General features: G+C 40.3%; 1 protein-coding gene across 1 annotated transcript; it reads left to right on the forward strand.

Moving 5' to 3' along the window:
• The first annotated feature begins 5,280 nt into the window (after window positions 1-5,280).
• On the forward strand, window positions 5,281-7,583 carry fpr1 (formyl peptide receptor 1). The gene is made up of 2 exons (XM_048261026.1): window positions 5,281-5,358; window positions 6,073-7,583. Exon 2 carries the CDS (start codon window positions 6,079-6,081, stop codon window positions 7,225-7,227), a length of 1,149 nt encoding a protein of 382 aa, XP_048116983.1. The 5' UTR covers window positions 5,281-5,358; window positions 6,073-6,078; the 3' UTR covers window positions 7,228-7,583.
• Window positions 7,584-14,014: the final 6,431 nt, after the last annotated feature.

Genomic DNA, 14,014 nt, shown 5'->3' on the forward strand with positions numbered 1-14,014 from the left:
GTCTCAGTTCATTTTAGCACTAATGATTGCGGAGATATTTAAGCAAACACCATGGGATTTCGTGTTTTGGCGTTTGTGCTCACCTTTCTTTGGAAAGAAGTTTATTAGCAGTTGTTGTTTCCCCTCATTTTGATGTCTCTCTTTTTTTTCTGTTTTGGCCTTTGTTTTTTAGTAACCTGACTTGGCTTTCTTAGAGAAAGACATTGCACCAACAACAAAACAATTAGCGGTCCACTACTAGCGATGCTCAACTAAATAAACAAAAGATAGACTACCTTATGAATCGTGCAGGCGGACTAAACCATTTAGCTCTTTAGCAAGGGAGAGTGAGAGTGACCTTACACAGTTTTCACTATGTTTTTTGTATACAAAATCCAGTCAGTCAAACTTTACATTTCGTCTGACATTCATTTTGACATTTAATTTGGAAGTTAAAATATTCAGGTAAAATAAATATATGGTGGAAACAAGTATTGAGCGGCTTAATTTTTTTTCAGTAACTAGCCTAAACTTCCAGTGAGTCTATTCGAAATTTTCACCACACATTATATTAACACACATATAAAAATCCAAACATAAGAGTTTTATGTATTAAAGTGGAATGACACAGGAAAAAAGTATTCTTGCCTACTGAAATTTCTTCAATACTTTGTGGAAAAGCCTTTGTTTGTAAAGGCAGCTTCAAGACATTTCCTATATGACAAAACTTATTAGTGATTTTGGCCCATTGTTCTAAACAGATTCCAGGGGTCCCTCTTGTGAATCCTGATCTTTAGTTACTTCAGAACTATTTAATTGAATTGGCTGCCTTCAAGTCTTTCTGGAGCTTTCTCCGAGTGGTTCCTGTGCATGGCAGGTTGATGATGCAGTGATGTTTCTTCCACTTGCAGATAATGGCTCCCATGCTGCTTACTGGAAGATTCTGATGTTTTGAAATGCATTTGTAACCAGTTTCATTGATATGTTTTGCAACAATAAGGTTGCAAAGGTCTTGGGAGAGCTTTTTGCTTTTATCCATCATGAAATGTTTCTTGTGTGACACCTTGGTATTGAAAAACCTAGCCCATTAATATTTAGGCTACTAACCAAGCTTATATTAATTTGCACAGATAGAAAGGATAACTACTCTCTATACAGATTCCAGCTCGTTCCTTCCCTTTCCTTGCCTTAGTGCTTTTTCTTAAGCGTGTTCAATACTTTCCCCTTTGTTATTCCACTTCATTACATGACTCTACTTATGGAGTTGTTTGGATTTTTTATGTGTGGATTACCTGAGTTATTACTAATGCCTGGTGAAAATGTTGTGCCCCCTGTATTCCACTTTTTACGGGCCCTCTCCTCCATTGGGGCCCTATACTTCCCACTTTCCCCCAGTCACGACGCCCTTTAATCTGCTGAACCTTCTGCTCGTTTCCAAATTTAAAAAACTCTCTGCAACTCAATATTGGCCTGCCTGCCTCAGCTGCCTGTGAGGGGCTTTTCAGTTGTGCTGGATTATGGTTCACTGCAAAGCGACCCAAGGATGGAGTGCAACTAACTTTGAAAATCAACTACTGCGGCCCTCGGCGACCATATTACAACACTTATCGTGCATCTATTTCAGCAGAAATGCGTGGCGTAAGGCTTCACTACACCAATCTTGCTCCAGCAGCGAGATCACAACAGATGATTGGCCGATGTCTTCACAGCACACCACATGATTGGCTCAATGTATTTTACAACACACCACATGATTGGCTCAATGTCACATGTCGACGTTTTGCCTTGGAAGGGTTGTGATATGTGTAGACATATGATGTGTAGACAACTGCCATATTGGCGTTTGGCCCCATACATTACTATGACCCCATACATTACTATGGAGGATTTTTTTGAGTGCTGTATCTCCTCATTAGAAAGTCTTTGGTAAAACTGGTTGTTCTGGTACCCACCCCAAAAAAAAAGTAACTAAGTAACTTTTACTTAAAAGTACATTTTAAATTAACTACTTTTTACTTTTACTTGAGTACATTTTCAGATCGGTATTTGAACTTGTACTTGAGTAATATTTCATCAAGGTATTGGTACTTTTACTTGAGTACAATATTTTTTAATACTTTTTCCACCTCTGCATATCACTATAGTTATTAATTCCATCCTGACATAACTTTTCTTTCACTTCTTTAGGGTTAGGGGTTAGTAACTAGTTTGTAGCAATAACTATATAATAGTCGTATGGCAAAGGTATGTTTTTCCCCATCCAAGCAGTGACACTCAGGTAGGCAGCCAACGAAGGCACCCAGGGACCATGTCCATGTGCTCAGTCTGAGTCCTGGTCAGGGACACAAAAGAAGAGTTTACTGTTTTGATAATGAATACCTTCCCAAAACAAAACAAGAAATGCAGTTAATGTCAATAAATGACACTTCTGCAGACAGCCCTTGAGTGTTAGCTTTTATTTGATACCTTTTTTATGTATATGGTCCTTGTGGTTGTGGAGATATTCAACATTTATTGTTGCCATGTCGTGTTGAGCAGGAAACCAAAAAAATGGCCTGAAATTGCTTGTACAAGTCACAAAAAAAGAATCAGCTTGACAACCACCCTAATATCTTACCTATGGGTGTCTTCTACTTAAAGAAATAGGATGACAGCTTGTACCAAAACATGGCCCCCTGACTATGTGCATCTATTGTCCAGCACAGCAAATCAAAGTTAGTCCATCAGGCTACTTTTCATTTTGCATACATACAGTTGTATTTAAACCAACTAAAGCTTCACTGAAATATTGTAAAAACCATTGACTTGTTTTAAAAATGTTGGGAAGAGTGATATCACCCATTAGACGAGTCCTTGCATGTTTCAGCTGAAAAACGGATAGTTTCATCTTGAGGCTAAGCCAGCAATATGCTGGAGAGATACAAATAAACAGATCAACTTTTGAACATAGCTGCGATTAACTGTAGTAGTAACACCAAACATCCAAAAATTGCGGTTGGAAGAATGTGTAAATGTATGTACAACATTGGTACACTGCTGTTCAAAAGTTTGGGGTCCATTTCACTCCATAAAACCAGCTGAGATCAATTGCATTGTTTTTTCAATCAGGGCAGCTGTTTTCAGATCACATTATGCTTACATATTTGCAAAAGGGTTCTCCAATGTTTTCTCAGTCAGTCTTTTAGAATGATCTCCCAGAGCAAATTCTAATGAGATTCGTCTGGTTCCGAGCACCTCCACCTCTTCATCTCCTCACCCTTCCTCTTTCTCCTCTGTTGAATCAACCTTTATATCTGCCATTCAGTCTCACTTTCTCTCTCTGTCTCTTTCTCTCTCTCTCTCTCTCACACACACACACACACACCACATTTCTGGTCCTTACCGCTACCACATTTCTGCTATGAGTAAGTCAATGGCCAACACACACAATGGGTTGATCGATTTTATTTCATTTCAATTCCCACTCACAGAAATCTTTGTCTTCTTTTCCCATCATTTTCCTTTACACAGTGTATAAAATGAAAATCCTCACAACACACTTGGATGTTTGATATGATTTTCTGCTTTCAAACCTCACTGCAAAGAGATTCCACCAGCCCTTATTCACTCTCGGGTAAATGTTGGTATACAAACACGGGCTTCTGTTGAAATGGTGTTGTCCTTAAGCCCGTGTGTGTTGTGGCACTCAAGCAGTCAATGTATTATGGACCGCCCTTGCTCAGTCCAAAGGAGTCACCCACCCTAAGAGATCTAATTTTGATTTCCACTTCTGTTGGGGAAAAATGGCATATTCTTACCATTCTACCATCATCATAGGCATGTAGTTTAATGGATGCAATTATGCCCTCTGCTATTCTGAGAAAGAAAATGGGGATTTGTGGCACTCCTTTGAACATATTCTTGTGCACATACTGAAAAGTTAATATATAATTATGTTTTAGAAGGGCATAACTAAGGCCATGAGCACAATTTGGTGCCTTTTTTCTTTTTATGTTCTTGCTGCATGCGCATCCATTTATCCATCTCTGCTAATGTCCTTCTCCTCCTCCTCCTCCTCTTCTTCCTATTCTACTGCTTCATCATCCTCCACTTGAAGTCAATAAGTCATTAGTTGGAACATGAAACGACATAAGATGGTCCTTCAGTCAGGCACACAAGTTTATGAGTTTATGACATTCCATTCGGGACAAGGTCAGATTATTCTCCGCAAATGTTACTTTTCTGAATTAGTCTTTGTAAAACACCTGGAGAATGGTTATAGCTTATTTGATCCATTCATCTCAATTGCAGGTGCTCAACACACATCTGACTGGCTCAGCCAGTCAGTGTAAGGATAGAGTCTTAGATAGAACTTGGGGTTATTGTTTTGATTTCTCTAGGGGTATCTCTGGCCTATCATATGTGTTTGATGATGTCACATGAGATAGGAATTCTTTAAGGTGGAGGCCTATGGGAAATGTATTTGGGATGTCAGAGAGTATGTCAGTCACATGTTTGCTTACCAGAATTGGTGTGCATGTGCTTCTTTGATATATGGTTTGTAACTGAGGAAGCGTTTAAGGAAGCGCTTTTCCCTCAAGGATATAAACTTGGGATAGTCCTATACTGTCCTGAAATTGCAATGGCAGTTGGTGAATGTGGCTGTCATGCATGGACCATTCTCAATATTTTCCAACCCATTTTGTGTCAATAATCCTTTGGAAAGTCCAACGAGAAATGCACTCATTCGCAAAGATTATTTTAAACTCCAATTTACTTTGTCATACCCTTCTGTGGACTGTATTTCATTTGTTGCAACCAACCAAACTCTCTATATCCGTATCCACAACCACATTTCCTGCCCCGCCTTGCTGAGTGGTCCATGACAGACATTCTTGGGTCTTGAGCCATTCTACCCATAGTTGGGGCAAGTTGCTGGTGGCGCATTCACTTTCCACTGTTCTTTTTATGTGTCCAATTCTTTCAATGGAATTCGTTTAGTACTAAATGTATCAGCCACGAATAGGTTACAGTTGACAAACTTCTCAATTTAATTTAGCAAGTAGGCCTAGCAACAGTATAAATTAGTATGAATCAGATTTTGTTACTGCAGTGTGTTAGGCTACAACAGGTTTTCACATCATCAGCCTCTTCAGTGCTGTTCAGCTGCAACATGCGGTTCAGGTTAGGGTGTTGTAGGGTTCGGCGGTCAGCACAGCTGCAGCAGTGATGCCCCAGATGTTCGCGGAAAGTGAGATACGACACCGTGACGTCACACGCATAGAGTAAAACCTCCTCGCGACTTTTGTAGGCTGTCAGCAAGCGTGTGTTGTTCAAGGACTAGGCTACATCAGACTACAACTCGATCCAAGGACCTCTGCATCGCGTTTGACCAAACAGGTATAGGCGAGACAACTTTTCTCTCGTTTTGGTCTGATTTTAGGCTAAACCGCAGGAAATGCTGTAAATACTAGATAAAGGAGGAACACATTTAACACAGCATTGCAGTTAAATAGCAAGAATGAAAATAAATATGTTGAGCGGGCGTTGCAAGCCAAGCTATAACAACTTTGATGTTTCAGTGTGATTTGTAAGGTTGTAGTTTTTTTCTTATTCAAGTTTGACATTGTTAGGAAGCTGTTTTTTTAATGATAGATTGCTTCAATCAGATTTAGTATAATTGAATAGGCTATCACTACTTTACTTTGAAGACATTAAGGAAAGATCCTAGGGATATTAGGTTAATTTGTCTTGGCAAGAGTTAATGTGTAGCCTAAGCTTAATTTTTGCATTGTCTTATAAGAACATAGGCTAACTTAATGTGGGCTACTAGTTAAGGCTATTGTTGACATGATGTAGACTTTGACTTTACACGTTGACTGAACGTAAGTACCACATTTTTTTGTTACTCATGTGACCTCTAGTGGTAGAAAACTGAACGTCGTATTGAGTTCAGCAAATTTGGTTCTAACCCTAATTCTAGTAGGTCTACCTCTAGACAACTGCTGACAGATTGTTTTACAGGCTACACTCATTATTAAGTTAATTGTTTGACTAGATATTTTAAATTTTCTGTCTTATTGCAATAAAATGAAATATTTTTTCCACCTTTAGGCAGATATGGACTTTGTCTTGGGTTCAGTGGACCCACATACTGACAGCTGGAACAATTCGTTGTCAACAAACGGGACTGATGACGATGACTACTATGATGACTACTACGAAGACCAGCCTGAGCTGAAGAAGTCACTGAACATCATGTCACTCGTTGTCTACTCCCTGGCATTTGTCTTGGGCGTGCTGGGCAACGGGCTTGTGATCTGGGTGACTGGATTTAAAATGAAGAAGACTGTCAACACCGTCTGGTTCCTGAACCTGGCGGTGGCTGACTTCTTGTTCACTGCATTTCTGCCCCTGAGCGTGGCTTATACAGCCATGGATTTCCACTGGCCCTTTGGCAGGTTCATGTGCAAAGTCAACAGCACCCTGACCACATTGAACATGTTTGCCAGCGTTTACATCCTCGTCGTGATCAGCGTGGACCGCTGCATTTCTGTGGTGAAGCCAATCTGGGCACAGAACCACCGAAGCGTGCAAAGAGCATCGGCAGTGAGCCTCGTCGTCTGGTTCCTGGCTCTGGTGCTTAGCTCACCCTACTTCGTGTTCCGGGACATCGGTTCCGGAACACGAGAGAACAACAGCAATGTCATCAACTGCTTCAACAACTTCGCTTTCTCTGATGAGGACTCCCCTGATATTGTGGCACTGAGGTCGCTGCGCCACTGTGCCATGATCATAACCCGGGTCATACTTGGCTTCATAGTGCCATTTGCCATCATTGTTTCCTGCTACGCAGTCATAATTCATCGCCTCAGGATGAACCGCTCGATGTCAGGACGGACTGGGCGACCCTTCAGGATCATTGCAGCTGTTATCACCGCCTTCTTTCTGTGCTGGGCACCTTTCCACATTATGTCGATCATTGAGATGGTTAATCACATGAGGTCAGAGGATGATTTCAGTCTAAGTCTGCACCATGTCGTAAAGGTTGGCATTCCAATCACCACCAGCCTGGCCTTCCTCAACAGTTGCCTCAACCCCTTGCTGTATGTCTTCATGGGTCAGGATTTCAAGGACAAGGTGCGCAAGTCCATCTTGAAGGTGTTGGAGACGGCGTTTACAGAGGAAGTGTCTCGCACCAACACGTACACCAACTCAATGCTCACCAGCCGCAGCAAGGAGAAGTCATTTTCTGATGCAGAGGTGTGAGAATTTGAGGAGGCAGGTTTTTTGTTTTTTCAGGGACACATGAATTCTGTGTCACTTCTCAAGAACAACCACTTTGGCCCAACCAGCCTACCACACTATACAAACGCAGACAACAAACACAGTGCTGCAGTGTGATATGTGAGCTTGAGCTGTCAATGACATCGCAGTTGTTCATTTATCTGTTCTGTACGTTGAGATTATGAACCCCCATGCAATTGCCTGATAGGAACAAGGGGTTGCAAAGGAGATTTATGAACCATCTTTATGGCAAGACATTTGATATGTTGTAGGTGCATTTAATATATGTGTAGTCTTGCGGATGAATATATAAACAAAATGCAGTTGCATTCACAATTCTTCAATGTATTATGTGTTATCCTGTCAAGACATACAGCAATTTCAAGAAACAGCAACCTGGGTAATTGCACTGTATACAAACCTGCAGAATATTCCGCTTAAGGTAGGTTTTGGAGGGCTTCCAGGACTTACTCAGCATAGCTTCTAATGTGGTTAACTCAGAAAACATGTTTTCTTTACTAAATTGCCCCCCAGGTCACAGACTGTGCAACCACAAGGAGACAATTGGCTAGTTAATTCCGTTGAGAGAACAAAAATTTAATGTAGTAAATCAAAGCTATATTTAGATTGGATCATATTGGATGTGGACGTGAATATGAGATGAGTTTTTTAAGCCAGCCCTAGAGTTTGACAAGCTGTAGCATGAAAATGAACTCCCAGTCAGTGCTGTTGACATGAAAAGGAGTCTGTAAAATGTATAGTAATATTGGGGAACATTGTTTATTTCATTTTATAGCTTTGACAACTACAACCACACCTGTATATTTAAGGTTAAGTGAAGTATACATACAATTAAAGGCATGCAATTATTTTTGTATTTTTGCCATTGGGGCAAAAAACATGTGAATCCCTGATTTAAGGGGCCCAAGACTCAAAGAAAATGTACTAGATTAACTGACTAATCAGTACATGCAGTACTGATTAGTTATCAATTTTTTGTCGACAAAACCTATGGTATTCTCTGACATTGTATATAGATGAATGGGAGTCATTTTTAGCGTGTCAGTTTTCAGATTTGTTTTTATTTTCATGTATGAGGTAAAGTGGTTTTAATGTGTTTATTTATGGACAACTACAGTACAGGCCCAAACTACAGTACAGGCCCAAAGGGACACACCTTCTCATTTCAATGCATTTTCTTTATTTTTATGACTATTTACATTGTAGATTCTCACTGAAGGCATCCAAACTATGAATGAATGCAAAGTTATTTGGCCCACAGATGAATATTTGTTAAGTTATGACTTGCTGAATATGGTATTAAATAAAAAAAAAAATGGCAACTTTGAAGAAACTAGAATAAAAGACATGTTTTCAGTTATTTCGCACTTTTTTGTTAAGTACATAATTCCACATGTGTTCACTAATAGTTTTGATGAATCTACAATGTAAATAGTCATGAAAATAAAGGAAACACATTGAATGAGAAGGTGTGTCCCTTTTGGCCTGTACTGTTCCACTTGTATTAGAAAATGTGCAGCTCTACAGTGGCCCACAGGGTGTCAGTAAACACATTTCCGTGTGTCAACCTTTTTGTCATGCAGCTACTATTACGACCCTTATGGTGCCGTTCAAGCCATCTCCAATATAGATCTTGCTTTGAGACTGAATGTTTTATCTAAAAGAATTGACATGTAGATATGCATTGTGGAAAAAGTTGACATGTGAATACATTGTGCCAATCATGTGTTGTGTCGTGAATAAGTTGAAGTTAAGTTAAGAAAAAGTTGACATGTGAATACATTGTGCCAATCATGTGTTGTGTCGTGAATAAGTTGAAGTTAAGTTAAGAAAAAGTTGACATGTGAATACATTGTGCCAATCATGTGTTGTGTCGTGAATAAGTTGAAGTTAAGTTAAGAAAAAGTTGACATGTGAATACATTGTGCCAATCATGTGTTGTGTCGTGAATAAGTTGAAGTTAAGTTAAGAAAAAGTTGACATGTGAATACATTGTGCCAATCATGTGTTGTGTCGTGAATAAGTTGAAGTTAAGTTAAGAAAAAGTTGACATGTGAATACATTGTGCCAATCATGTGTTGTGTCGTGAATAAGTTGAAGTTAAGTTAAGAAAAAGTTGACATGTGAATACATTGTGCCAATCATGTGTTGTGTCGTGAATAAGTTGAAGTTAAGTTAAGAAAAAGTTGACATGTGAATACATTGTGCCAATCATGTGTTGTGTCGTGAATAAGTTGAAGTTAAGTTAAGAAAAAGTTGACATGTGAATACATTGTGCCAATCATGTGTTGTGTCGTGAATAAGTTGAAGTTAAGTTAAGAAAAAGTTGACATGTGAATACATTGTGCCAATCATGTGTTGTGTCGTGAATAAGTTGAAGTTAAGTTAAGAAAAAGTTGACATGTGAATACATTGTGCCAATCATGTGTTGTGTCGTGAATAAGTTGAAGTTAAGTTAAGAAAAAGTTGACATGTGAATACATTGTGCCAATCATGTGTTGTGTCGTGAATAAGTTGAAGTTAAGTTAAGAAAAAGTTGACATGTGAATACATTGTGCCAATCATGTGTTGTGTCGTGAATAAGTTGAAGTTAAGTTAAGAAAAAGTTGACATGTGAATACATTGTGCCAATCATGTGTTGTGTCGTGAATAAGTTGAAGTTAAGTTAAGAAAAAGTTGACATGTGAATGTTGACATGTGAATACATTGTGCCAATCATGTGTTGTGTCGTGAATAAGTTGAAGTTAAGTTAAGAAAAAGTTGACATGTGAATACATTGTGCCAGTCATGTGTTGTGATCTCCCCGCTGGAGTAAGGTTGGTGTCGTGAAGCCTTGCGCAGGCACATATGCCGAAATAGATGCCCAATAAATGCCCAAAAAGCATTACAAAATGGCCGCAGAGTGGAGGGACTTGTCTAAAAGGACTTTGTTGAAGTAGTCCCAAACTGTGCGCGCACACATACATTTCCTTTCAGGGCCAAAATGCCCAACCACAGGGCTCGATAGTCCCCCCTCGTGGAGTATTAACACCAAATAGTTAACACTCAGAGTTTCAGAGTGATGTAGAGCTCTAACTCTCGAGCCGTGAAGAACGAGCTGTTACACTCTGACTATGCCCGATCTGTCTATTCTGTTAGAATGACAGGACAACTACTTAACAGAATCCCCCTTTGCCCAACTAAGGACAGCATTAGTACTACAAGGAACAATAGTACTACTCACTCCGAAGAGTGCTCTGTGAACTGAATAATGAGGACCATAAACCGCACTCCGACATGTTACAAAGATTGCCTTTAACAGACTATCACAAAGCGGTACAAAATCACATCCAGGGTGACATAACATATAACCCATGGGTCAGAAAAGATGAACATTTTAGCTGAAAGACTTTTCCAGATTCATAATGATCCTAGGCAAACACTCAGTCAACAGCAGAACTCTATGGATATTCTTGAAAGGTAGCCATGCCAGCTAACTATAGAGATTGAGAATGTGTCGTCATCATGCCATTTTCCCATTGGTGAACGCCAAGCATTTTGGGGATCTGCGGCAATCCATGCCCATGTTAACCAATGTAAACGGCCAAACATACCCATAATCTTGGTCACGTGTTTTAGCAATCTCTATAAGAACAAGCAGTGTTTTTTTTAGATGTTCATCATGGCAGAGCCAGCAAAAAGACCAGAGACTGTTGGGAAATATGCACCCCAAAGCTGTAGGGGGAGCTCCGTAGAGAAAAATGTGACAACAAAAGTGAGAAATCAAAGAAATGACTAGAGTTACAGAGCGAGCCTTTAATGGGTGTGTGATTAAATGCATATAAAATTATGTGGAAACCAAATCAAAGATCTCAGTTTCAGATGTGCTGTGTCCACATAAGACAATAATATTTCGCCAGATTTGAGTTTGTTGAAGAAGTGCCACACACTGTCCATTACACAGTGCAAACATTTTATTTCACTTCACAACGTTTCGGTCATACAGATCTTCCTCAAATTTTTCTGTGAAATGCCTACAGTCATTGGCGGTGGACAGCCATGTCTTGTACTGAACTGCCATCAGAGTCATGAGCTGACATCCTAGCACAAGTTGAATACTGACATGTTTCTCGAGTGTATTTGTGGTGGGCATATTTGCCGAGAGCCAACAACACCGAGCAGGTAGGGTCCTGGTGAGCTCTTTGGTATACTTCTCCATGCACATTGCGCGCATCGAAGAAGTGCGTCATTGACGCGTGGTCACAATTGTTGGGAGGCACACAACACCTCCCACATGCCACGCTGATGATGCAATTCTCGCCATGCGCAGGACACAGACGCATGATTACCAGAACAATTAGTGTCTAGGCTGTCTTAGGCACGTCTGACGTAGAACTGCAGCAACATGGTAGGCAGGTGCCGGCGTGAGGCCGACAACACAGAGTGGTCGGTGTGAGCTGATAAGCTCCTGTTGTCCACATTTAGCACACTTGAGACTGAGACCAGACATGACACACACTGGGCACTATAGCCACGCGCGTGAAGCTGAAAGCACAGAGCAGGCTACCAATGCAGATTATAAATGTGGCCAAAGGTATCGCACAAAGCACAGCTTGCACTTAGACATATTTGTTCAATAGAGATGCTCTTCTAGGATGTTGCAACACATTCATTAAGTGTTGGTAGTACACCTGATGCCTTGTATGCTGAAGTGATAACCTCCATAAATCAGTGTGAAAGTCTACTTTGACAGAGCATGGCCCTCTGTTTAAGCTCCGAAGCAGACAAATAGTTCTCACTATAGGCATAAAGTGTGTAGCCACTGCTACTCCTGTGGGAAGCTTGGGCTTGGGCCATTCGCCTTATTCACCTGGCGGCCAGAACGAGGCTAAAGGGTACACTTGCCATTACACCTAAGTCCAGCAGGTGGTGGTGGTAATGCACTCTGTTTGCAAACTGCCAAAAAAAAAGCTCACCGAAAAAGAAGAAGGGTTCACTGGCCTGTTCTTCTTTTTCAGTGAGTTTTTTTTGGCAGCGGCGGTCTACAACCAACCCAAAAGGGCACATGTTACCCCGCTGCTCATCCAGCAACATTGGCTACCTATGGCCGCCCGCATCAAATTCAAGTTTCTAACGCATTTTTCAACATCGGAAAGACAAAAGAATACGCTAAATTTCAATTAAAAAAAAGTGTGTTGACATTTGTAAGTCAGGGAATGTTTATAAAAACTAGGTACTTTGTTGAAAATACCATGCCTACAGTTGATTAAAAGGTTGAAAATGTGACAAACGTGCTTGGACAAAGACCCATGGTTATCTTGCCCCCACGTACAGATGACAGGCAAGTATACTCTTTTGATCCCGTGAGGGAAATTTGGTCTCTGCATTTATCCCAATCCGTGAATTAGTGAAACACACACAGCACACAGTGAGGTGAAGCACACACTAATCCCGGCGCAGTGAGCTGCCTGCATCAACAGCGGCGCTCGGGGAGCAGTGAGGGGTTAGGTGCCTTGCTCAAGGGCACTTCAGCCGTGCCTACTGGTCGGGGTTCGAGCCGGCAACCCTCTGGCTACAGGTCCGAAGCACTAACCAGTGGGCCACGACTGCCCCCCTTAGTTACAGAGTGAGGTATCATTTTGGGGTCACCAAGTCCCTCAAAAAATCTTCAAAAGGGCCCTCGCTGCTAATAGATTATTTAGAGGGCATGCCAGGTAAAGTCATGTCCAGTCATTTAATTACCAATGTAAACGGCAGGAATTACTGAATGGTACAGTGATTTTGTCTGGAAGTGTCTAATTGTCAGATTAAATGAAAATGGCCCTCTTTGGAAAGAAACACTTTAGGTGTGTTTGGCGTAAGAATACTGAAAAGAACCCCATGCCTAATGAGAATTATGGTGGAGAGGCTGTGATATTGTGGGGCTGTTTTTATTCCCAAAGGCCTTGGGAACCTAATTAAGGTGCATGGTATCATGAACCCCAAGAAACACCCAAACATTTTCAAAGGAAATCTCTGCCAAGACACTAAAATGACTGGGTCATTCATCAGGTTAATGAACCAAAACAAACGTCCAGATCAAAACAAATATGGTTTGCTGAACAAAAAATCAAGCTTCAGCATTGCCATCTCAGTCCCCTGATCTAAACTCCATAGAAAAACAGTAGGGTGAGTCAAAAAGAAGAATAGGAGAATATTATAAGATGTTTTATTGGCAAAGGTAGGCGAAGGTATAACCAGCAGGGGCCAATATTGTGAGTGGCGTGTTTTTGTTAAAAATATTTATTTCTTTATGAGATTTTCTTTTTTCTCAAAATAAATTTGTGTCCCTTCAAGGTTGGTTTTTCCTCATTGTTTTCATTGTGAGATTACAATAAATTACCAACAGATTATTTTTTTAATAGCCTACCTGTTTTTAGTCAACTAGCAGAGGTGCCAATAGCCTAATTCTGGAGGTAGGCCTACTGTAAGTTATTACCAGTGTCTCGCCTATATGACAAATATTGTTTCAATAACAATTATTAAAAACTGAGACCCTTACGTTAGGTCAAATTCAAGACTCTTTTCCTCCTTTGTTGGTGGAATGAGTTGCCAGTGCTCTCCGTTCCTGTGATAGTTGTGAGTCTTTCAAGAGGGGTCTAAAGGCATCTGTCATATCTGTTCAACATAGTTTATTAAGCGTTTTTATGTGTTATTGTATATTTATTTAATTAGTATATCATTAGGCTATTGATTGAATTGACTTTGTATTTTCATATTCAGAAGACAT

The sequence above is a fragment of the Alosa alosa genome, chromosome 13, assembly GCF_017589495.1.
Source record: "Alosa alosa isolate M-15738 ecotype Scorff River chromosome 13, AALO_Geno_1.1, whole genome shotgun sequence".
In the NCBI taxonomy this organism is placed as follows: domain Eukaryota; kingdom Metazoa; phylum Chordata; class Actinopteri; order Clupeiformes; family Clupeidae; genus Alosa; species Alosa alosa.

Bases quoted from the DNA above. Each gene is read 5' to 3' on its own strand.
- fpr1 (XM_048261026.1), top strand. From the start codon at position 6,079: ATGGACTTTGTCTTGGGTTCAGTGGACCCACATACTGACAGCTGGAAC.